The following is a 26,339-nucleotide window of genomic DNA, read 5'->3' as shown; positions in this document are numbered from 1 at the left end:
ATTTATATTTTATATATATTTAATAAATATGTCGACGAACAAGAAGACAAAAGATATGTGAGCTGTCCAGCGTGGCCATGCGAGTCGCATGGCAAATAGGCATAAACCCATGCGAGTCGCATGAGGATCAGAATCAGCTCACATTCTATAAATTGCCAGTTTTTCGTTCGTTTTTAACACACCACACACATAATAATAATAATACTCTGTAATAAATAAATATATATAATATATATAGTATAGTGTAGTTTTATATTAGATTAGTTCGGGTTATGTAAAGGTTATTTTACGGGTTTTCAAGTCGGAGCTCTGTCCGTGTAACACTACGCGATAAATAATCAATGTAAGCTATGTTCTTCTTTTTAAATTAATGTCTCGTACTTAAGTTATTATTATGCTTATTTGAACCGAAGTAATCATGATGTTGGGCTAATTACTAAAATTGGGTAATTGGGCTTTGTACCATAATTGGGGTTTGGACAAAAGAACGACACTTGTGGAAATTAGACTATGGGCTATTAATGGGCTTTATATTTGTTTAACTAAATGATAGTTTGTTAATGTTAATATAAAGATTTACAATTGGGCGTCCCTATAAATTACCATATACACTCGATCGGACACGATGGGCGGGGTATTTATATGTACGAATAATCGTTCATTTAACCGGACACGGGAATGGATTAATAGCCACTAGAATAATTAAAACAGGGATGAAATTACATTCAAGGGTAATTGGTGTAATTGTTAACAAAGTAGTAAAACCTTGGTTTACACGCAGTCGATAACCTGGTGTATTCATTAAACAAAGTATTAAAACCTTGTTACAATTCGAATCCCCAATTAGTTGGAATATTTAACTTCGGGTATAATAATAATTTGACGAGGACACTTGCACTTTATATTTATGACTGATGGACTGTTATGGACGAAAACCAGACGGACATATTAAATAATCCAGGACAAAGGACAATTAACCCATGGGCATAAAACTAAAATCAACACGTCAAACATCAGGATTACGGAAGTTTAAATAAGCATAATTCTTTTATTTCATATTTAATTTCCTTTATTTTATATTTAATTGCACTTCTAATTATCGCATTTTTATTTATTGTTATTTAATCGCACTTTTAATTATCGTACTTTTTAATTATCGCAATTTTATTTTATCGCATTTTTATTATTCGCAATTTCATTATCGTTATTTACTTTACGCTTTAATTTAAGTCTTGTATTTATTTTATATTTTACATTAGGTTTTAACTGCGACTAAAATCTTAAAATCAACAAACCGGTCATTAAACGGTAAAACCCCCACTTTTATATATTATTATATATATATTTATATATTTTTGTACAAATATAATTATATAAAAATAAGTGTTTCATAAGCCCGTCTCCCTGTGGAACGAACCGGACTTACTAAAAACTATACTACTCCGCGACTAGGTACACTGCCTATTGTGTTGTAGCAAGGTTTTGGTATATCCCACTCGATAAATAAATAATTAAAACTTGTCATAATTTGTAGCATTCCGTATTAAAAATATAGTATATTTCGTAACCCCACGCTACACACATCACATAGCAATTTGATTCACTCAAAACGGATTTAAAATGAAGAAGTTATGGGTAAAACAAGATTGGATAATTTTTCTCATTTTAGCTACGTGAAAATTGGTAACAAATCTATTCCAACCATAACTTAATCAAATTGTATTGTATATTATGTATTCTTGAGATACCATAGACACGTGTACAATGTTTCGACCTATCATGTCGACACATCTATATATATTTCGGAACAACCATAGACACTCTATATGTGAATGTTGGAGTTAGCTATACAGGGTTGAGGTTGATTCCAAAATATATATAGTTTGAGTTGTGATCAATACTGAGATACGTATACACTGGGTCGTGGATTGATTCAAGATAATATTTATTGATTTATTTCTGTACATCTAACTGTGGACAACTAGTTGTAGGTTACTAACGAGGACAGCTGACTTAATAAACTTAAAACATCAAAATGTATTAAAAGTATTGTAAATATATTTTGAACATACTTTGATATATATGTATATGTTGTTATAGGTTCGTGAATCAACCAGTGGCCAAGTCTTACTTCCCAACGAAGTAAAAATATGTGAAAGTGAGTTATAGTCCCACTTTTAAAATCTAATATTTTTGGGATGAGAATACATGCAGGTTTTATAAATGATTTACAAAATAGACACAAGTACGTGAAACTACATTCTATGGTTGAATTATCGAAATCGAATATGCCCCTTTTTATTAAGTCTGGTAATCTAAGAATTAGGGAACAGACACCCTAATTGACGCGAATCCTAAAGATAGATCTATTGGGCCTAACAAACCCCATCCAAAGTACCGGATGCTTTAGTACTTTGAAATTATATCATATCCGAAGGGTGTCCCGGAATGATGGGGATATTCTTATATATGCATCTTGTTAATGTCGGTTACCAGGTGTTCACCATATGAATGATTTTTATCTCTATGTATGGGATGTGTATTGAAATATGAAATCTTGTGGTCTATTGTTACGATTTGATATATATAGGTTAAACCTATAACTCACCAACATTTTTGTTGACGTTTAAAGCATGTTTATTCTCAGGTGAATACTAAGAGCTTCCGCTGTTACATACTAAAATAAGGAAAAGATTTGGAGTCCATGTTTGTATGATATTGTGTAAAAACTGCATTCAAGAAACTGATTTCGATGTAACATATTTGTATTGTAAACCATTATGTAATGGTCGTGTGTAAACAGGATATTTTAGATTATCATTATTTGATAATCTACGTAAAGCTTTTTAAACCTTTATTTATGAAATAAAGGTTATGGTTTGTTTTAAAAATGAATGCAGTCTTTGAAAAACGTCTCATATAGAGGTCAAAACCTCGCAACGAAATCAATTAATATGGAACGTTTTTAATCAATAAGAACGGGACATTTCAACTGAGTTCTTGTGGCAATTTCAAACGATAAGCCACGGGTCCAACTCTCTCAATAATCTCAAACGGTCCAACAAAATGAGGATTCAACTTTCCCCTTTTACCAAAACGTATCACGCCCTTCCAAGGTGGTACCTTCAACATAACACGATCACCGACCTGAAATTCAATATCGTTCCTTCTCTTATTGGCATAGCTCCTTTGCCGAATTCTGGCAGTTCTCAAACTTTCCTTAATCCGTACGATCTTCTTGGTAGTCTCGTGAATAATTTCTGGACCTGTGAGTTGAGTATCCCCAACCTCATTCCAATAGACAGGAGACCTACACTTCCTACCATATAGAGCTTCAAATGGTGTGGCTTGAATACTTGCGTGATAACTGTTGTTATAAGAAAACTCAGTTAGCGGCAAATATTTATTCCACCCATTACCAAAATCAATAACACACGCTCGTAACATATCTTCTAACGTCTGAATGGTCCTTTCACTCTGACCATCTGTTTGAGGATGATAAGCGGTGCTCATATCTAACTTAGTTCCCAAGGCTTCCTGTAAAGATCGCCAAAACCTCGATACAAATCGACTGTCTCGATCCGAAATAATGGATACAGGAACACCATGTATAGAAATAATCTCCTTCAAGTACAAACGAGTAAGCTTCTCCATTGAATCTGTTTCCCTAATCGGCAAAAAGTGAGTCGACTTAGTGAGTCGATCTACAATCACCCAAATGGTATCATAGCCACCCGCAACTCTCGGTATCTTTGTAATAAAATCCATTGTAATCCCTTCCCATTTCCACTCGAGCATCTCAGGTTGCACCAAAAATCTAGACGGTTCCTGATGTTCAGCTTTAACCTTAGCGCAGGTCAAACACTTAGCCACATACGTAGCCACATCAGCTTTCAAATTAGGCCACCAATACAGCTCCTTAAGATCATGATACATCTTTCCTGAACCAGGATGAATAGAGTACCTAGACTTATGAGCCTCATCTAAAACAAGTTGTCGTAGATCACCAAACTCCGGAACCCAAAGATGTCCCGCAAAATACCGAGTACCATCGGTTCGTACATCTAACTGTTTACTCAAGCCTCGGACCTTCCCGTTACAAAATTCTCCTCCTTCAAGGCTTCTTGTTGAGCTGCAAGAATCTGCCTTGCGAGGTTTGTTCAAATGGTCATATTCAAGGCTCTAAACCTGCGAGGTTCAGCCCTTTCTTTACGACTCAACGCATCCGCTACAACATTGGCCTTACCCGGATGATACAAAAGTTCACAATCGTAATCGTTCAACGTCTCAATCCATCTTCGTTGTCTCATGTTCAACTGTTTCTGATCGAGGATATGTTGAAGACTTTTGTGATCTGTGTACACAGTACTCTTGACCCCATACAAAAAATGTGTCCAAATCTTAAGCGCAAAAACAACGGCCCCCAACTCTAAATCATGAGTTGTATAATTCTGCTCGTGAATCTTCAACTGACGTGACGCGTACGCAATAACTTTCTTTCGTTGCATCAAAACACAACCAAAGCCTTGACGCGAAGCATCACAATAAACAAAAAAATCATCATTATCCTCGGGTAGTGACAATATCGGAGCGGTAGTCAACTTCTTCTTTAAAATCTGAAAAGCAGCCTCTTGTTCATCCTTCCACTCATACTTCTTCCCCTTATGCGTTTAAGCAGTCAGAGGTTTCGCGATACGAGAGAAATCCTGAATGAACCTTCTATAGTAACCCGCTAATCCTAGGAACTGACGAATCTGAGTAGGAGTTTTCGGAGTTTCCCACCTTTCAATCGCCTCAATCTTAGCAGGATCAACTTGTATCCCTTGTTTACTAACAATATGTCCAAGGAATTGAACTTCTCGTAACCAGAATGCACACTTAGAGAACTTAGCGTACAACTCTTCTTTTCTCAACAGATCAAGCACTAACCTCAAATGTTCCTCGTGCTCTTCATCACTCTTAGAATAAATAAGGATGTCATCGATGAATACAATAACGAATTTATCCAGATAGGGTCTGCACACACGGTTCATGAGGTCCATGAACACAGCAGGTGCATTTATCAATCCGAACGGCTTAACAAAGAATTTGAAGTGACCATAACGGGTACGGAAAGCGTCTTTTGGAATATCAGTTTCTTTAGCGCGTAATTGGTGATAACCGGAACGAAGATCAATCTTAGAATAAACGGACGAACCTTGAAGTTGATTGAACAGATCATCAATTCTCGGAAGAGGATAACGGTTCTTAATCCTAAGCTTGTTCAACGCGCGATAATCAATACACCATCGGAATGAACCACCTTTGTTCTTAACAAACAAAACAGAAGCTCCCTAAGGGGACGAACTGGGACGAATGAAATATAGTTGCAACAATGAAGGAAGAAATATATGGCGTAGTCACATCGGTGGCATAGATATTTAAGGCAATTCTCTCAAAGGAGATAATGAAGATTATGGACTTCAAAGTAAATTTTCATTACGTTTCTAAAAGGAAGACGTACGAAAGGTGTGATATTTCAACGAGAGTGTACTTCCTTGTATAATGAGCGAGGAAATCTAGGATTCATCCATATTCTTAAATTTATGTGCGGATGAAAAGAACGCGAATCATAAGTTATAAATAATGGCCGCCTCCTGGTGAGATGAATCTCCAAAAATAATTTCGTGCACCTCAAAGTATTGAATCCTAGGATTGATGTTTACGAGGGTGTTGTGGTTGATAGCGAATATTGAGAGTAGAAACTCCTCAAACGGTCTAGTGAAATATATATCCATGATACCCACTATAACAACAGTTGGGGTAGAAACCCACCTAGCGCCTTTTCTACAATAGGATAACCACCAAATGTACCCCAGAAAATTGATTTATCGGTCTGCGTTTCGACCATGTCCAACCATAATAGGGGAAAATTTTATGAGCGCAAAGACTTGCCTACAAATTTTGAAAAACCGGCATCCAAAGGGGTGTAAGAGTTTCTATCAATGAACTTAATGGTAAGTTTCATCCCTAAACTGAGAATGAGAAGAACTGGGATCCAAACATTCTGTAAAGTAACGCTAAAATTTGATAAAATCGATCAAAGGAGTTTTGAAAAAGCTTTAAACATTTGATGTGACAACATAAACAGAATGAAGTTCTTAGTAAATTTAGAAGTATGTACAACGTGTACCATTTTATATAAAACAAATTAACTTAGTCAAACAGTTCGATAAATGAGTGGTTTTAAAATAATTTTGAAGGTATGATTTAGTATATACTAGCCAAAATAGGTAAAGGTAAATTTATTCATTTGAATCCATACGTACATATACGATTTTATAAATTGTATACATGACAAAATATTTCATTACTTCTATTCACCCATAAATCCCGTGAGAACCGCCCAATTAAACAAATGTGTAAAACTCCCGATGATAAACAGAGTATTTGTATTTCAGAGGTTACAAGTTGAAGTAAGATCGTGAAAGATCGAGTAAATGACTTGTATCGTCATGCGACATTTGACCAACAATTGTTACGAGGTCATGAAAACCAATGAGTTAAATGTTATTTTGACTATTATCAGGACAGAAGTCCTTGGGCCAAAACTGTTCCCGAGCGAAGCAGTTGCTAACAAGCGAGTTATGGAGGATAGGGCATGAGATAGATAATCTGGTTAAAACGAGCTTCTCGTATATCAACAAATAAGATAATGAATATCTTCCCTACCCATGTAATACATCGGAATTTCTGAATGAGTAGTGTAAAAATTTTCTTTGACTCGCTTTCTATTCCCCATGTCACGATATTGGGACTTCTTTATGAATTAACGTAATATAATCACGTTGGCCTGACGCCATTATATTTCACTAATTCATAGCTCCATTCCAATAGCACTACATGAGGTCAGGATACGCGATCAACCTCGGATTTCCACACAATTTCTCTAAAACATTTTCTTAAACAATGTGCTAAGGATAGCACAAGAGACAAAACATCATAAGTAACAAATAGGAGTAACGATGACATAGAAATGTCTTCGAAGTGCCAAAAATCTCTAAAAGTCAAGAATGACGTCTTCCAGTTCAAAAACCAAAGCACATAGGCACAACGGCACAAAGGCACGTAATATAACAAGAACGTTATATACCTAAACATAATAGCTGACATTGAAATGCTGAGCATTTAGAAGTCAAGAATGACATCTCGCGTAAGATAACTCAAACATTATATATACATAACCATAATAGATGACATAGAAATGTCGAGAATTTCAGAAGTCAAGAATGGCACCCCTCGGTTTCACTACCCGAGGTGTTCTTATAAGGATAAGTTCGCACGAGTCGGAGACTACGTTTAAATTGGAATGAGAGTTCCTCCCGGATTTCAAAACATAATAGGGATGTATGTATGATAACAATATACATACTAATACGATACCAATAATCATATATAATAATACATTATAGGCCGGGCTGTAGACTAGACTCACTAATGCACCCTATTGACTCGGGGTGACAACATCAATGCAGCCTAATTCCCTACAACCAAGGCTCTGATACCAACTGTGATGTCCCCGTCAAAACACTTAACGGCTCCGTCACTTGGTCCCACAGCTTGATCATAACTCTATATGAATTTAATAAATAACCTTGCATTCTTTATTTAAAAAATGATTTCCTATAAAGGAAACCTACCAAAATGTGTAAGTTTAGAAAAATCGTACATTATTACTTAACCAAAAGTTGACCAAAACAAAGTCAACAACATCCACTATTAAATGTATCAAAATAGAATGCAATTTAATGTTTAACAAAAGCTGCCATCATAAATATGCAGACTCTCTAAGCACAGCGGAAGCAATCAATCATGAACCTGAGAATAAAACATGCGAGTAACTGTCAACAAAAATGTTGAGTGAATTATAGGTTTAATATTGTAAACAATATCTAATTTAAACCATAAAAATTTATGTTTGAAAACATAAAAACTCCTTTTTGGACCACTAAATTATATGTTAGAAAACATATAAAAACATTATTCCATTTTTCATGAGCCACCTGGTAACCACTTAACCATTTATTTACCCTTGCCAAACACAATAAATAATATACACCGAACAAGTGTATCTTCAACTAATTACGAAGTACTAAACATTCCGATTATAAATTGCTAGCGCGACTAGCTCGAAATGGGGTTGTCAAACCCAATAGATCTATCCGTAGGATTCGCGTTCACCAGTAGAAACCAGTGATTACAGTTACCAAACTAGGGAATATTTTTGTTCAACTCACAATGAATAATTTAAATCAACTTCCACTTGTGTCCAAAATATAAAATAAATTGCATGTATTCTCATCCCAAAAGATTTAAAATAGAAAAATGGGACTATAACTCACCTTAATAGTAACGAAGTAACCAACACAATTAAGCGAACAGCAAATGAGTACAGTGATTAGGAATGATCACAACGCCGACCTATAAATAAAGCAGGTCGCTATAAATAACTAACTTATGTCAAGTCTTAGTATGATAGCTATTGTACATGTTGCAAGTAGTCATAGAACAATACCCAATATGTATCGGTTTGATCGGAACAGCTTACGGACACACACTTTCTATTTTTAGAAAGTTTCTATTTTTAGCAGGTTTCCATTTTTGGAAAGTTTCTATTTTTGGAAAGTTTCTATTTTTGGAAAGTTTCTATTTTTGGAAAGTTTCTATTTTTGGAAAGTTTTCAAATTTAGAAAGTTTCTATTTTTAGAAAGTTTTAAGTTAGGAAAGTTTCCTTATTTAGAAAGTCAACAAAAGTCAACTGAAAGTCAAAGTCAACTCAAAAGTCAACCTTGGTCAAACATGGTCAACGTTAATTTTAAAAGTGTAAGTTGTAATAATAATGTAAGTTATAACGTTTATTAAAGTTAAATATGTCTAATTATGTCATAATATAAGTTTAATTAAATTAAAATGAATTATTAAAGTTAATATAAGTTTAAATGATATAATTAATATAACATAAGTATTTAATTAATTAATTAAATATTAGTCATAATATAAGTATTATTAATTAATAATAAATTTTAAATCATATCATAAGTATTATTAATTAATAATGAATTATTAATCATATCATAAGTTTCTAATTATAATTATTAAATCATAAGTATTTAATAATTAAATTATAATTAAAAAATAACTAAGCCTTATAATAATTAAATAATTAATTAATCCTTATTATAAGTCTTATTATAATAATCTCATAATATAAGTTTAATACTTATCATAAGTATTTTCCATTAATAATAAAGTATTATTAATCATATGTTTAATTAAAATGTTAATTAAATCATAAGTAATAAATAATAATTAAATGATATAATAAATATATATCATAAGTCTTAAATAATAATAATTACTTTTTTTTTATCATAAGTAATTAAATGATAATGAAATCCATTATTTATATCATAAGTTTAATAATTAGTCATAAGTTTTAAATCAAAAGTTCATCGGGTCGTATCCTGAGCCCCGGGTGTCGGTTTTCGGCGAGCCTTACATACATCTCCGCCTAAGCAAACCACCCGACACTTTGATACACTCAAGAACATCCCAAGGACAGTCCACAAGTCGTGATGCACAGCCATTACACTACTTGGAACTTCAATTAACTCAAAATCGTGTTTTAGACGTAACGGGTGATTCGTGGCTCGGATTGAGATGACCCGAACATGAAAGTTCTCCCCACCATCAGTCCTAACACACTAACACACCCTAAAGTCACCAAATATGGTCACAAAGTCGGACCAAACCTGGTTCATACCAAAATCACATTTCAATCTTAACAAAATACCACTTTGATCATATTTAGGGCTCCGGGAATCGAAACGACATGAATCCGGAGTCTAAAATTAATGTCTTGATGAGAGAAACTCATCTAGATACTTTATTTTAACTTTTATAATAGTCACAATATCAGAAATACACGAAATAGCTGCTGTCCCAATTTTATCAAACCGAAAACATGTGTTTATGAGTAATTCTATGCATACAAACACCATTACAACAACAAGTAACCATCATACTATTAATATATAATCAAAATACAGAAATATAAAGAAAAATCAAAAGTTCTAGGGTTAGGGTTTATACCCTAATCAAGAATCAAGAAGTATAGATGTGTAGAGGAGATCGCGTAGAACCCGATTATGCAAACGATCAAGTAATACAAGCCTTTGATGATTAGCAATTGATGATGATGATGATGATGCTTGTGTGGCCGGCTGCAAAAAGAAAAAGGGAGGAGAGGAGAGCCAAAATAATTAGGGTGAATGAGAAAATGAATGGAAATTAGGAGTATGGTAACAAGGTTTGCAAAAATTGCACAAAGCCCCCTCTCCTAAAGGGGTTCGGCCTAGAATTGCATGGGGGTGGGCCCCATGGGTCCAATTTTGATAAATGTTGATTTACTTGTGGCCCGAAAGCCCGAACGAATCCCGAAACGCGAAAACACGCTTACGCGATTAAAAATTCGGAGAGATAACAAACGCGCGACGAAAAATAAATATAAATACTATATATAATTATATGATCTTAAAATATCATATTTAAAATAATTAGGATTTAAATATCCCAAAAACGCGACCGTTGGTTTGAAAACCGAAAAGATTCGCCGGATAGAAATCCGCGACACGTAGAAACGTATAAATTAAAATATGAATACAATTATTCACATAACACTTAATAATTAATATATTATTATTAATATAATAATATAGGTCATAGAAATGACGTAGCACAATTAACAGTTAACGGTCGTTAAATAATTAACGGTAAAAGATAACGGAAAAAGTAGGGTCGTGACATGTATGGTTAAAATCTAGTGGTGTATGGATCATTAGCCAATCATTTAGTTAAGAAATGCTTACACGAGTTTAGAGTTAATGTGTTCGTGTCAATCTACACTCTAGTCAAAATATGGCTAAAATTTAATGGTGATCCGTACACCATTAATCTTAGTGATACACAATCAAATGTACAGTAGAGTGTTGTACTGTACAATGTTTTAATCACGTTTGGTGGTGTATGGTTAAAATCTAGTGGTGTATGGATCACTAGCCAATCACTTAGTTAAGAAATGCTTACACGAGTTTAGAGTTAATGTGTTCCTGTCAATCTACACTCTAGTCAAAATACGGCACAAAAAAAAAAAAAAAAATTTTTAAAAAAAAATACGGCTTCAACTTTAACACTGATACATATTGTTACAACAATTGCGAGACCGAAAAATGAAATTGATACGTAGGGTATGGAAATGCTTACATGAGTTTAGAGTTGATAAAATCATAAAATAGATTATAGACATGTTTAATGGCTAATTTTGTCAATGGTATAGTTACTTCTTCTAGGTATTTTTTTTTGTAAAGTATATTATTATTTGATTTGATATTTGATTTGAAAGAGCTTAAAAGCTGATTAATTGGATACTCCGTAATATTTATTTTTAGAATCTAGTTGTTGTACTAAGGGGGTGTTTCGTTTAACAATTTGATCAAGATTTTTTAATTATCACGTTTAGAAATCGTAAATATTGTTTTTTAGTTTTTGGCAAATAAATGGTAAAAACTGATTTTTTGAGTTTTATGGGGTTCAAATTGTGATTTTAGAGAAGTAGGTGTATACTTACTGGAGAGAAAACGCTGATCTCAATGTAAACTCCTACCCGTTTATTTTACCAAAACACCCTTATATATTTTCACTTTATTTTCAACTTCACATTCTCTACAACATGCCGTAGTCATTCTTGTATTTTGGTACTACTTTATTCAACCAAATGTAATCCTCTAATTTTTTTTCGGGAGTATGTAATTTATGCCTCAACTAGGTACTTAAATACGGAGTAAAATTTTTGATGTACTTCGTATTATTTTTAATCTTATTTTAATTTTCATCGTAAAACACAAAAGTTCAAAGAATTGTAATAATAGGATAATAATAAATTGTATGTACTAATTTACATGAAACTAGTATTCTTGCTCAAATGATGAAACTATAAAAAATATGATATATACGTATTTATATCGTGTACAAAACTATTATACAAATTCACTTATATAATTAGAGCATATGAATCATATATATGTACATATTAAAACTTACTACGTATCTATTTTTTTTTTTTTTGAGAGAAAATGTCTTTTTCCGTAATTTTACATGTAAAGTCATCAAATAATTTGATTTTTCCAAACACTCAAAAAATTAATTATCTGATTATACGATTTCAAACATCATAATTAAATCCAAACACCATTTATCAAAATTACGTTTTGCTACAGCTAATTATTTCATTATCCGTTTACAAAATGCATAATTAATTTTTAAAACGCAAATCCAAACACCCCTTCCAAATATTTGTAATGATATCAATCAACTACGGAGTAAAAAACATATACGTGAGTTATTGTTACAACAAACATCATTGTCAATCAATAATTCAATATCAACATCAAATCAATAAATCAATTTTCATTATTCATTCAATATAAACCATTATTTTAATTTTAAATAGTATAAAGAAATGTTGTTGAAGAATTTAATTTTGGGTTATGAACGTGGTTGCAGTACTTGCATAATTCATCAATTTGTCGTTTCACCGTTGAAAATCCATCAAACGTCAGTTACTTCAATTTTAAAGTTTAACTAACTAAAGGTTGGTAAGAAAAATCATTTTCCAATGTTTTTAATTTCGCCAAAACCCCTAAACACTTGTACTGCTATTTACCCCTTCTTCAAGCAAACTTTCAATTTAATCTGTCTATATCTATGTATATCTATATCTATCTATATGTATATAATAATAATAATAATAATTAATTAATTAATAATTTATATATCTCAACACTAACATACGATACGATATTTTGCAAGGATGTTTATCTATCGAGGAATTTGTAGGATTTCAAAAACAGCAGCTAATTACAACCGTTGTCGGTGGCTATATTCCTCTGCTTCGCATCAACAATTGTCTCATTACAGTCGATTTACATCTCCAATTTCGACCTCTCATGAGGTAAAATCGTTTAAAATTGCTTTTTCTTAATTATATATCAATTTATTTATGCTGTTTTATAAAAATAGAATTGGTAATGTTACTGTTTAGTTGTAAGTTTTTAGATGAGGAATGATACAAATATTTTCGGCTTAATGAGAATGATCAATTAGGTTATACTCTTTACCTTGCCGTACCTACTTTTGGTTATTAAAGTTTTAATTTTCGATTATAGATTTATTTATTTATTTATTATATCTAAATTAAGCTTTTTAGATTTTTTTAATGGTACTTTTTTGGATTTGGACTGTAGTAGGTTTGGTGGATAGGAAGTTCATATGTAGGTATTCTTTTTAAAGGGATTATGTCTCATTTCCATTTTAATGTTATATAATTACCATATAAAAATGTGTTAGTTATTGATAGTGTTGTAAACGACGTCCGTTGCGACGTTTTGATGACTAGCCCATCTCGTCCCCATCTCGTCGTCTAATAAGTTTGTCAAAGTCGGGTCAAATGCGGGAAATGTCGGCTAAACGCCGGTCAAAAGTCAAAAATTCGATTAAAATCGGTCGAAAGTCGGTCAAATTGATCAAAATTGACGTAGTTGAGTGTTACTTTTTTTATTATATTAGCGATAATAGCGATTATAGGTACAAATGGTCAACGAAGGTTTTTTGGCTTTCAAATATGTGTATATATTTATATATATAAAGTCAAAAGTCAGTCAACGTCCGTGTCGACCTTGTCTCGGTGTTTTAAGGTCCCGAACGTCTCGACCCCGTTTCGCGTCTTTTTCAACCTTGATTATCCGATAAAATGGACATATGGTATACAGTTAGGTATAGTCTTATGGCTGGTCATAAATGTGAAGTAACAGATTTGAGAAGAAAATTCGTTAATTGTATATATGTTAAAGATGCGTACCAAAAGTTTATTGTCATGTTTCGACAGAATGTAATGTATTTTGTTACGTGATGTCACATAATTTTCTTCTTTGTGAGTAAGTGTTAAGTATACATGTCATGGTTATGATAAATTTAGGAAACGAAGAAGTATATCGAATGTCTCAATAGGCAGTTAAGTCCATAACCATATTGTACCTGTGGCATTCTAGCTTCTCTGTTGTTCTTTTGCTGTTGTGATATAATGATTAATGAATTGCTTGTATTAATTAAGTATTTTAAATTTTAGTATTCAGTATTTTCTTGATGGCAACTGATTCTGGTGCCAGTTGTATCATGGTTTTTTATTTATGCTTTTCTTGATTGTTTTCTGGTAATAGTAGGTTTTGGGTTGTAGAGTTAACAATTTCTTGATTTCACGCCCCTTCAGTTCTGGTGGACCACAGCCCTCGTACGAAGGATCTTCTATCAACGTAAGTGCAATTTTTTTTACTACTGTGCATGTTTTGTTGAGTTTATCTGTAACAGTTATGTGAGTCATTTCCCCCTTTTTTTTTTCTTAATATCCAGGATCCAGTAGACCCATTTTCACTCGTTGCTGATGAACTATCGATTGTTGCTAATAGGTTGCGAGCAATGGTTGTTACTCAGGTATGCGTGCAATGACTACTGAAGAACTACTTATATTCACATACGGCTCCAACTATTTCATTTATTTTTTATATTTTTTTATGTGACTGAATTCAAATTTGTGCTCTTGTAGGTGCCAAAGCTTGCATCAGCAGCCGAGTATTTCTTTAAAATGGGCGTTGAAGGAAAGAGGTTTCGACCCACTGTAAGTTCATTGCTTAATTTATCAAGTTCAAACAGAATTTGGACTTTGCTACTGGTTTCATCTGAAACGTCGGTTAATTTTGGACTAACGATGTAAACAAATGCATGTGTGTGTGTTTGTTTTTCATTGCATCATGTTATCGTGCTGAAAGTATTGACGTAGTTTTTCCTTTGCAGGTTATTCTATTGATGGCAACAGCATTAAATGTTAAAATCTCCAAACCAACTTCAGAAGGGGTTGTCGATATGTTTTCAACAGAGTTGCGTACGAGACTACAATCTATTGCTGAAATTACAGAGATGATTCATGTTAGGTTTCTTTTAATATCATTCTATTATTATTATTATTATTAATTATTATAATAATATAATAATCTACCATGTTGGTATGAAAATAACCTTCTGTTTGCAGGTTGCCAGCCTTCTTCATGATGATGTGCTTGATGATGCTGATACAAGACGCGGAATTGGATCCCTTAACTTCGTAATGGGAAATAAGGTGATACGTCTTTTCACTCTTTTTCTGATTACTGCCAATTGTTTATTATTATATGGAGTATTATTTAATAGTAATAATAATAATAATAATAATTTTAAAGTGCATACCTTTATGTGTTTCTTGTGCATAAAATGTCACCTCCGTTTTCACAATGCAGATATCAGTGTTGGCTGGAGACTTTTTGCTTTCTAGAGCTTGTATTACCCTTGCCTCTTTAAAAAATACAGAGGTATCTAATTATTTAATTATCTATCTCTTTTTTTTTTTTTTTTTTGCAGCCCTCGTCTCTTTTCACAGTGTCATTATCAAATACTCATTTCTGTTCTATTAATGGTTGCAGGTTGTATCACTACTAGCAACGGCAGTAGAACATTTAGTTACTGGAGAAACGATGCAAATGAGTACGTCATCCGAACAGCGTAGTAGGTATATTCTGCCTTGTAGAATTTTAGTGCAAGTTTTGCTTATTTTATGCATGTTCAACTCTAAAATGTGAACATATTTATATTATTATCTTGTAGCATGGATTACTATTTGCAGAAGACATACTACAAGACTGCATCTTTGATTTCGAACAGCTGCAAATCTATTGCGCTTCTTACTGGACAGACTGCAGAGGTTGCTACGCTGGCGTATGAGTACGGGAAAAATCTGGTGTGTAAGTGTAGACAATGTCATTATATGTTTCGAATACTCCGACAAAGCATATATGTGTTTGGCTTTAAAATATGTATACCGAAACATATATACGAGGGGATTGGGTAAAGGGAAAGTGAAATTTGTTGGCATTGGTTGAAAATAACACGTAAATAAATGCTCCCTTCATCCCAATTTAATAGTCCAATATTTCTTTTTGAGTTGTCCCAAAAAATAATCATTTTCTATAAATAGATAAGAATAAGGAGGTAAAGTTCCCTTTCTACCATTAATGTATGTATGCAAGGACAAAAAGATAGGTTAAATGTAAGGGGTGATCGTAAAGTAAATAAAAAGTATATGTAATAATGATATTTCTTAAAATACTTCTTTTTTGTTTGGGGACTATGAAATTGGGATGGAGGGAGTAGCATGTTATATGTGATCAAAGTATTTTTATTATTATTACATTAATATTCTAGCTTCATGTAAACGCAATATTGTACAAGTTGTATGCCTTGAAACTGAAAAACACACTGCCATTTGAACTGTTCAAAAAAAAAAAAAAAAAGGTGGAACCCATTTTTACAATTTTACAGAAAATTGACTACTTTAAAAACAAATTACTCGAAATTGCCATCTTTAGTTGCAAGGAAAAAGCTAATACGTCTACATTCAAGTTTGTCTTCTTAAAAAAATAAGCAAAATAAAGTTTGTAAAGATTATAATGAATTATTAATCACAAATAAGATGGCTATTAGTGGTGCACTTCATATCAGCATGTTACTCAAACCAATCAATATGGTTGTAACTCGTAATTCCTACTTTTCTGCAGGGGTTGGCGTTTCAGTTAATTGACGATGTCCTTGATTTCACGGGCACATCAACATCTCTTGGAAAGGGCTCATTATCTGACATCCGTCATGTAAGTCGCCCAATTTAAACAACATATATTCATATATGTAGCATGGATATTTATTTGTATTCCCATACAGAGGGAACATTTATATAGGGTCATAATCAAGAGGGAAGCACTTTTTTAGGGCAAGGGGAAGTAAAATTTATTTTTTTATTTTTTCGTTTTTTTCGAATTTTTTTTCTTCTTCCAACATTAAGAGCACACGAAAACATGAACATTTAAAAAAGATACTTTGTGATAAATGTTCTTATATTGGCGGGAAAACGCTCGAAGAAAAAACTGATAACATTCGGCATGCGTAATGTTATTCCTCAATGTTATTCTTCGAGCGTTCTTTTTCCATCATATGTGAAGTTTTTTTCAAAATCTAGCCCGATTTAGAGTTTAGGGTTTAGGGCTTAGGGTTTTGGGTTTAGGGACTAAACCCAAAACCCTAAACTCTAAACCATTCGTGTTAAAAATTCAATCTAAACCCTAAACCCTAATTTTTAATCCTAAAACCCTAATTTCTAAACCCTAGTAGCTAACCCCTAATTTTTAACCCCTAATTTCTAAACCCTAATTTCTAAACCCTAAAAAACAAACTCATAAGCAAAACATTCAATGCAATGAATGTTATCATTTATTTCTCCGAGCGTTTTCCCGCCAAAATAATAATATTCATCACGAAGTGTCTTTTTTAAATCTTCATATTTTTATGTGATCTTGATGCCTGAAATTTTTATAAAAAAAAAAAAAGAAAAAAAAATTTACTTCCCCCCAAAAAAGTGTTTTTCCCTCTTGATTAAATCACTATTTATATTACTGTATATTTGAATGGTTTCATCATTATAGAACTTTATGTGATATGTTGCAAGCGGTGTTCACGTTGTCGTTTTGCAGGGAATAGTCACAGCTCCAATGTTGTATGCAATGGAGGAGTTTCCAGAATTGCGGACAGTTGTCGATAAGGGATTGGACAACCCTGAGAATGTAGATCTGGTAAGTTTATGTCACTATACATAAAGTTGACTTTTGTTGACTGATGGTAAAACTGATTTGCGGTAATACAGGCTCTGGAGTATCTTGGTAAAAGTCATGGAATACAAAGAACTAGGGAACTAGCAGCAAAGCATGCAAGCCTTGCATCCGCTGCGATTGAATCGTTACCAGAAAATGACGATGAAGATGTTCAAAGATCAAGGCGTGCACTTATTGAATTAACACACAGAGTTATCAATCGAACAAAGTAAATTAATTGTAGTAAGCTTAAGTACCTAACCTGAGTTGAGTCTTCTTTTTCTTGTTGTGTAAGACTTGCTCAATAATGATTATTGACTAGGAGATCTTAAACAAGAAGAAATATAATTACAAAACGATTTAATAATAATAATTTTAAAAGAGCAGCATTTTTTTTTTTTTTTTTTTTTTTTTTTTTTTTTTTTAACAACAGTTTGGGATCACCTAACCTAGGGAACTAAACCACCCACGTTCATTCTTTCGCAGTTGCATAAACTGCCCCCAACTGCTGCCCAGAAGGAAACCCGATCCAATCACTTGAACAATTTCTCCATTTGCGGAATTGCATACGATTTACTCTAGGGTTTATTCGGAACATGAATGAGTACAAGTAACGTGTACTTTTGCACCAAATAATAAAAGTAACACAAAAAGTGGTAGTCGAGAAATTACAATACAATACAATAGACTAGCAACTAAAGGCTAGTAACTCGGGGGTCGTTTACAACTATATTCATGACTTGTTTATCTAGAGAAACTAGTGCTTCGATGCCGTTTCCATCAGGTGTGTCCATTAAAATACTCATATTCTTAAAGGCTCCACCAACGGCTACTTTTACAGGCTTCCCCCACCCAAAATCAATATCATACATAGGATACCGACATATGCTCTAATATACGTAACTCGTATCCATGCTTTGAGCCGTCCCCAAGATAAAACTTTCAGATATCATGTCTGCTACCAGTGGCGGAACCTGAAATTTTTTACCGGGGGGACGAGATTGTCAATTTGTAGAACATAAAAGAAACATAAAATTGTGGCGAAAAACGATATACACAAAAGATGTACTTTATATATCAAAATATCATCATGAGTTAGCACTTAGCAATTATCGACTCAAAAAGAAACATAAACAACCAATTAAAGTACGGTGCATAAAGATTACAATTCAGCTTGACGACCTCTAAGGTCTTTGAATTCATTGATTATATCTCCTGAATCAATTTTTTCAGCAATATCTTTTTCTATGTAAACCACCAAGTTATCTGCAAGAAAATCATCGGACATCTTATTGCGAAGTCGATTTTTACACAGTTTCATTGCAGAAAATGCTCTCTCAGTTGTAGCTGTAGAAACTGGAAGTGTTAATATGAGTCGAAGTAGTCTATCGAGCATAGAATATACCTCAAACTTCTGAGTTTCCACTAGAATTTTGCATAGTTAGCGATAGTAGTAGCACCCTTGAGCTTTGAGTCCGTTGACAATTCAATTTTAAAAATCTCCAACTCATATTTCAACTGAATCCTCTCTTGTTCTGTAAAATCTGCAGGATAATATTTTTTAACAAGATGACAAATCTCATATGTCTCACACACTTCAGAGATACTTTTTGGAACCAAATAAGAAGTAAGAGTTCTCCATGGCACGATCATCAAACCTACTTTCCATCTCATTCAATTGCTTGTCCAATGTGCAAATAAATACATCAACCTTATAATAATGCTCAACACTCACTTGATTGTCTTGTCCACAAGGGCGATATCGAGTAGACTTATACGGGGCTTTGAAATCTGGTATGTTCACTTTATGTTTCTCAGAGAATATTATAACTTGTTCAATAAAAGAGTCCCATCCAGAATTTCTGAAATTGTTAAGACTTTCCTTTGTAGCCGAAACAAGAGAGATAGCATTGCCAATGTCTTGATTTTTCTTTTGCAAAGCCTTAGATAAAGTATTAGTCATTCCCATTATTTCTTTTATCAAGTGCAGAATGAAAACAAACTCAAATGATATCATATAACCATAAGCTGCATCAGCATCACCACGTTGTGAAGAACATCCATCTTTAATTATACTCTGCAAAACTACAAAAGTAGCATCATACATATCAATCAAGCTACAAACTGAATTGAAATGAGAACCCCAACGTGTGTCACTAGCTCGTCTTATAGTTCCAACTTGATTTTTTCCTTTGCCATATTTGATTTCACCGAGTTCCAACAAACATTTAATATGATCCGACTTAGCTTTTTGTAACTCATCGTGACGCTTACTTGAAGCACAAACAACATTAATAATGGAAGTCAACTTTGTGAAAAATTGGTGGACCGAAATAACTTCTCTTGAAGAAGCAACTAAGACAAGCTGTAATCTATGAGCAAAGCAATGAACATAGTATGCATAAGGACAATCCTTAGCAACAAGTGCTTGTAAACCATTCCATTCCCCTCTCATGTTACTCGCACCATCGTAACCTTGACCACGGATTTTTGTAGTATCAAACTGGTAATGTAAAAGTTGATTCCACAAATTTGTTTTAAGGGTTAATGAGCAAGTATCATAAACATGTACCAAAGTTAAGAACCTCTCTCTTATCAACCCATCTTTATCAACAAATCTCAATACTATAGCCATTTGCTCTTGTTTAGACTCATCACGTGCCTCATCAATCATGACACAAAAGTAAGAATCACCAACTTCATTTCGAATATGTTTTCGGACATTGTTTGCAATAATACTCAAGATTTCTTTTTGTATCAATCCCGAAGTACACTGCGAATTATAAGGAGCATTCCCTAACACAACCTTCGCAAGTTCATCATTATATGAAGCAAGAAGTTTTAACATTTCGATAAAATTGCCACGGTTTGTTGAGTTTGGAGTTTCATCATGCCCTCTAAAAGCGATAGCTTGGAATGCCAACCATCGAACTATATCAATGGAAGCTTTCGATCGTGTACGATTCTTCAATTTCTTCACTTTGCTTCTCTAAAACATTTTCAACGTGTCCCGCTTGATTTAACAAATTTAAGCTAGCAGCCACTTGAAGAGGTCCTAAGTTCAAATATTGTCGTCTTACTTGTTCCCTAAGATTAGCTGAATATTCCCACATGTGTTTTCTCTTCCCCGGGTCTCTTTCCATTGAAGTAATATCGCAATCATTTGTATTTGGCTTTAGAATTTCAAAAACATTTGGTTTCGGGTCTGGTTGGTTCGGTTCTTCTGGTGCACTTGTTGATGCTTTGAAACGTTTATTTTCTTGATTTACATCCTCAGTTGCTTCATCACTCTTTCTTTTAGAAAAAAAAGAAATAATCTTTTTTGTGTTTTTCATGCTCCTGTAAATATTAAACCTTCATATGTTATCATTAAATTTCAAATTAAATCTTTAAACTTCAAACTCCAAAATCTGTAAATATTAAACCTTCATATGTTATCTTAAATTTCAAATTAAATCTTTAAACTTCAAACTCCAAAATCAGTAAGTACTACTGTACTAAGTCAGTAAAGACTAAATATTAACTCAAAAGTTATTTTTCATTAATACTTCATTCAACACTCCAGTTAACATACAGTAAGTGTGATATCATTGAACATAAATTAGTTACTTCATTTAAGACTGAATAACTCATTCTTCAAAAGTCAATACACTACACAAGTACACAACCTCTCAATTATATATTGCTCCGTATAATAAAAGCTATTGTGTAAAACAAAGACCATTCAAGGACAACAAACTATGAAACAAAGAATAATAATAATTTATGAATATAATATCAGTTTAGAAATTAGAATAGAAAACACAAACACAATCACATAAAACACTACACACAAATTAAAAGTGATGTCTACCATAAACTCATTAAGAATCAATGATGAACTAGTTAAATAGCATATAGAAACTACGGGGAAATATACCTCGTAAGAAGAAAGCCCAATACTTTTGTCTACCGTTAACTCATAATCGTTTGAAGAATTTGGGAAAGAACTCCAGAAGCATCATACGCAGGTGAGAAATTTTTTTATCGAAATTTGGTATTTAGGTTAGGTTATTTATTTGGTGGATTGTTTAAAATTGGGATTTGTATCTTTCGCCTTTCGGAGTATTCAGTACTCCGTATTATATATTGTTTTTGTTAGTGGGCCAAAATATGTTTGACTTCATGTGGTGTGGATCCAGAGGGGATAATATAGTAGGATAGAAACAAAAATGAAAGCCCAATCACACTAAATAGCTAGTTCTACTTAAAAACCCAGGTGGGTCAGTCACCCTCACGGGAGTTGTCTATATTCCGCCCCTGTCTGCTACAGTTCCTAATGTCGTTTCCAGTCTAATATTTTTAAATTTGAATTTTTCTCTCCTGAGTTGGCTAATAAACTCATCTGGCATGACATCACCATGATTATTGCTTAATGGAAAGATTAACGAATAAAAAAGGTTTCCTATGCTTGTTGTAGGCAATGGCTCTTTTAACTTGTTTCTCAGATTTAATGGCACGATCACGCTAGTTTTTGTATCATTTCCCGATATCCTCTTGGTAGCTGCTGATGCTACACACTTATGTAGAAGCCATGATGAGACTTCAAATTGAGTAGGGTTTACGATAGGGTTTCTAGTCTCCATGGTCATGGATGCCACCTTGGCCTGGAGGTCTTTTATTTTCGCATTCGAGAAAACAAAACTTTTTGACACAACTTTTTTAGGTGGTATGTACGGATCACTTTTTGGCAACTTAACAGTTGTAGGTTGGTAAGTTATAAAATGTGGATTAATGATGGGTGATGTCACATCTCGAGAGTGTGATGTGACATCAACCCTGAAATTTAACGAGCTGCTTCCGTCTCCAATCCTGTGACGTAAAGAAGTTGCGACTGCAATCCCTCCACACGCGAAATGGTTAACTTGAACGGAGAATGGGGACTCATTACTAGTATTTTCGTCATCACTAGAACTTTTAATTCTTCTTTTGAACCATATACGATCATCTGGGAAAAGTTGATCAAGATCTTCGTGCACCGATTCTTGGAGGAAATCTGATAGCGAGCTGGTGTTACACGCTTCAATAAACTCAACACCCTCATCGTTACAATCAACGAACGTGGGACCCATTTTCTTCATTTTACCAGCAAATGGATAGTAATGAGTCAGTACTTTCGATAAAGAGTTCTTCAACTCGAGCGTCTTTTCACGGGGCGATTGATAAGCATTCGTGCTCGGGTATATGGCTACAATCGGCATGTATGAATTTACGGCGATTTGATCGAGTAATGAGAGATTATATGTTTTTGAATGAAAGGGAGTTGGAGAAGAAGGTTTGATTTTATCTCTTGATACAATTGTGTGAAGTTTTTTTCTACCAAATCTTAAAACCTTGCTAATAATTACCATAGTTGAAGTTGATACTTGTCTATTGCCTATTGGCTTCAGATGGTCATTGTACGGTTTTATAGACCACGCACTCGTATAATCATCACAAGATGATGATTTAGTGGTTATCGGTATTTTGACAATATTTTGAGGTTCAAACTTCACCAGATTTAGTATAGAAAAAATAGACAAAAATTTTATGACATGTTTTAGCGGTGGAAAATCTCTTTTAGCAAAAAAATAACGTTGTAAAGTGTCGGTGTTATTCAAATAGAAACTCCAGAGATATTTGTATCGGTTTACACGTTTTAAGTGTCGTTTTTTAAGTCTATATTAATATTTATTTAATCACATAATCAAGCAAAATCTGTACATACCGTCTGACTCATATGCTCTTAAAACTTAAAATTAAGTTAATAGTAATCAATTGCATTAAAATATTCTATGTAAATCTTAAAATATATTCATCAAAACTCACCAAATTTTCAATTTATGGAGTATTTTTATTTATTTTTTCTAACTACAACAAGGGAGAGTTGTCATGAAGGTGCAAAAAACTCTTGTACATTTCGAAACTACCACTTTAAATTAATTAAATACTAGCTTAATATCCGCGAATTAGCGGGGTTTTTTATGGGTCAAGTTAAATTTTTATTTATTCCATTAATACGATTTTATATATTATTTGTTAGATTGACTAGAAACCAAAATAACATTAGGAAAAATGGGGTATTATCTATATATCTAATAGACAAAACACTGTAACACTATTCACCAATAGTAATCAGGGGTATTTTTGTCATTTCACCTTTTTTTTTGTCTCCAACGATAAAAGAAGCAACTTTCGTAAAAGAACCAATCTATATATCTAATAGACAAAACACTGTAACACTATTCACCAATAGTAATCAGGGGTATTTTTGTCATTTCACCTTTTTTTTTGTCTCCAACGATAAAAGAAGCAACTTTCGTAAAAGAACCAACCCTTCAATGTTACCAAAAGATGTCGAAAAAAATTCTTTTTTGCAAAAAAATCAACTAACTTTTTTTTTTCTTTTCTTCCTCAACGATAAAAGTGACAACTTTCATAAAAGGAACAACTCTTCAATGCTGTCAAAAGATGTCGAAAAACATTTTTTTTTACAAAATAGATCAATTAACTTTCTAAAAAAAAAAAAAACCTTCACAAAAGGAACAAACCTTCAATGTTAGATGTCGGAAAAAAATTCTTTTTTACAAAATAGATCAAGACTTTTTTTTAACTCGCATTCAAAATGGAGCCCCCGACGCGAATCGAGGGCTCCACAACTAGTTAGTATTGTTTAGAACACATGTCTAAATATTAACTTGATCCATACTTAAATTAATTAAATATATAACCGTTACGTACAAGTGTTTAATGTGAAATGTCCCGTTCATATCGATTATAAACGTTCCATATTAATTGATTTCGTTGCGAGGTTTTGACCTCTATATGAGACGTTTTTCAAAGACTGCATTCGATTTTAAAACAAACCATAACCTTTATTTTATCGATAGAGGTTTAAAAATATTACGACGATTATCAAATAATGATAATCTAAAATATAGCGTTTTCACACGATTATTACATAATGGTTTACAATAATATTACACATCAATTTAAGTCTTCGAATGCAGTTTTTAAACAATATTATACAAGCATGCTGACTCCAACTCTTGTCCATAAATTAGCATGCAACAGCGGAAACTCTTAATAATCACCTGAGAATAAACATGCTTTAAACGTCAACAAAAAATGTTGGTGAGTTATAGGTTTAACCTATATATTTATCAAATCGTAATAATAGACCACAAGATTTCATATTTCCATTTTTCATAAACATCATCCCATACATAGAGATAAAAATCATTCATATGGTGAACACCTGGTAACCGACACTAACAAAATGCATATAGAATATCCCCATCATTCCGGGACTCCCTTCGGACATGATAAAATCGGAGTACTAAAGCAGTTCAAATTCTCTGACTGGGGCTTGTTAGTGCCCATAGATCTATCTTTAGGATTCGCGTCAATTAGGGTGTCTGTTCCCTAATTCTTAGATTATCAGACTAAAAAGGGGCATATTCGGTTTAATAAATTCAACCATAGAATGTAGTTTCACGTACTTGTGTCTATTTTGTAAAACATTTATAAAACTGCATGTATTCTCATCCCAAAAATATTAGATTTTGAAAGTGGGACTATAACTCACTTTCACAGATTTTTACTTCGTCAGGAAGTAAGACTTGGCCACAGGTTGATTCACAAACCTATAACAAATGTATACATATATATCAAAGTATGATCGAAATATATTCACAACATTTTTTTATTACGTTTTAACGATTTAAGTTTGTTAAGTTAGCAGTCCAACGTTAGTAATCTACAACTAGTTGTCCACAGTTAGATGTACAGAAATAAATCAATATATATTATCTCGAATCAATCCACGACCCAGTGTATACAAGTCTCAGGCTAGATCACAACTCAAAGTATATATATTATTTTGGAATCAACCTCAACCCTGTATAGCTAACTCCAGCATTACTGCATATAGAGTGTCTATGGTTGTTCCCAAATAATATATATAGATGGGTCGATATTGTAGTGACCCGAACTTTTCCATGTTTATATATATTAATTGAGATTGATATTTACATGATTAAATGTTTCCAACATGTTAAACAATCAAACTTGTTAAGACTTGATAAATGGAAATATGTTTTATATAGACAATTGACCACCCAAGTTGACCGGTGATTCACGAACGTTAAAACTTGTAAAAACTATATGATGACATATATATGGATATATATATAGTTAACATGATACTATGATAAGTAAACATATCATTAAGTATATTAACAATGAACTACATATGTAAAAACAAGACTACTAACTTAATGATTTTTAAACGAGACATATATGTAACGATTATCGTTGTAAAGACGTTTAATGTATATATATCATATTAAGAGATATTCATACATGATAATATCATGAAAAATATAATAATTTAAAATCTCATTTGATATTATAAACATTGGGTTAACAACATTTAACAAGATCGTTAACCTAAAGGTTTCAAAACAACACTTACATGTAAAGACTAACGATGACTTAACG

At 33.0% G+C, this 26,339-nt stretch overlaps 3 protein-coding genes across 5 annotated transcripts; 1 reads left to right on the top strand and 2 right to left on the bottom strand.

Moving 5' to 3' along the window:
* Positions 1–12,776: 12,776 nt before the first annotated feature.
* On the top strand, positions 12,777–18,164 carry LOC139898341 (solanesyl diphosphate synthase 3, chloroplastic/mitochondrial-like). Its single transcript, XM_071881072.1, has 12 exons — positions 12,777–13,048; positions 14,316–14,405; positions 14,503–14,583; positions 14,696–14,767; positions 14,944–15,075; positions 15,179–15,265; positions 15,423–15,494; positions 15,606–15,691; positions 15,787–15,919; positions 16,737–16,826; positions 17,703–17,801; positions 17,873–18,164. Exons 1-12 carry the CDS (start codon positions 12,908–12,910, stop codon positions 18,050–18,052), a joined length of 1,263 nt encoding a protein of 420 aa, XP_071737173.1. The 5' UTR covers positions 12,777–12,907; the 3' UTR covers positions 18,053–18,164.
* Positions 18,165–18,474: 310 nt separating this feature from the next.
* Positions 18,475–21,895, bottom strand: LOC139898340 (uncharacterized). Of its 3 annotated transcripts, none has more exons than XR_011776980.1 (3): positions 21,739–21,895; positions 18,986–21,158; positions 18,475–18,793 (listed from the first exon to the last, which is right to left on the bottom strand). XR_011776980.1 is itself a non-coding variant. In XM_071881071.1 (2 exons), the coding sequence occupies exon 2, from the start codon at positions 20,665–20,667 to the stop codon at positions 19,417–19,419; it is 1,251 nt and encodes a 416-aa protein (XP_071737172.1). In that variant the 5' UTR covers positions 20,668–21,158; positions 21,739–21,895; the 3' UTR covers positions 18,843–19,416. The 3 variants fall into 3 exon arrangements, 1 of the variants encoding a protein (XP_071737172.1); XR_011776981.1 differs by having other exon boundaries at positions 19,225–21,158; XM_071881071.1 differs by lacking the exon at positions 18,475–18,793 and having other exon boundaries at positions 18,843–21,158.
* Positions 21,896–22,105: 210 nt separating this feature from the next.
* Positions 22,106–23,209, bottom strand: LOC139901894 (acyltransferase-like). The gene has a single exon (XM_071884563.1). It carries the CDS (start codon positions 23,207–23,209, stop codon positions 22,106–22,108), a length of 1,104 nt encoding a protein of 367 aa, XP_071740664.1.
* Between the last annotated feature and the right edge of the window lie 3,130 nt (positions 23,210–26,339).

This window comes from Rutidosis leptorrhynchoides, chromosome 3, assembly GCF_046630445.1.
Source record: "Rutidosis leptorrhynchoides isolate AG116_Rl617_1_P2 chromosome 3, CSIRO_AGI_Rlap_v1, whole genome shotgun sequence".
Lineage (NCBI taxonomy): Eukaryota > Viridiplantae > Streptophyta > Magnoliopsida > Asterales > Asteraceae > Rutidosis > Rutidosis leptorrhynchoides.
Note: the sequence above shows the minus strand (reverse complement) of the source record. Positions and strands in the feature narration are given on the sequence as shown.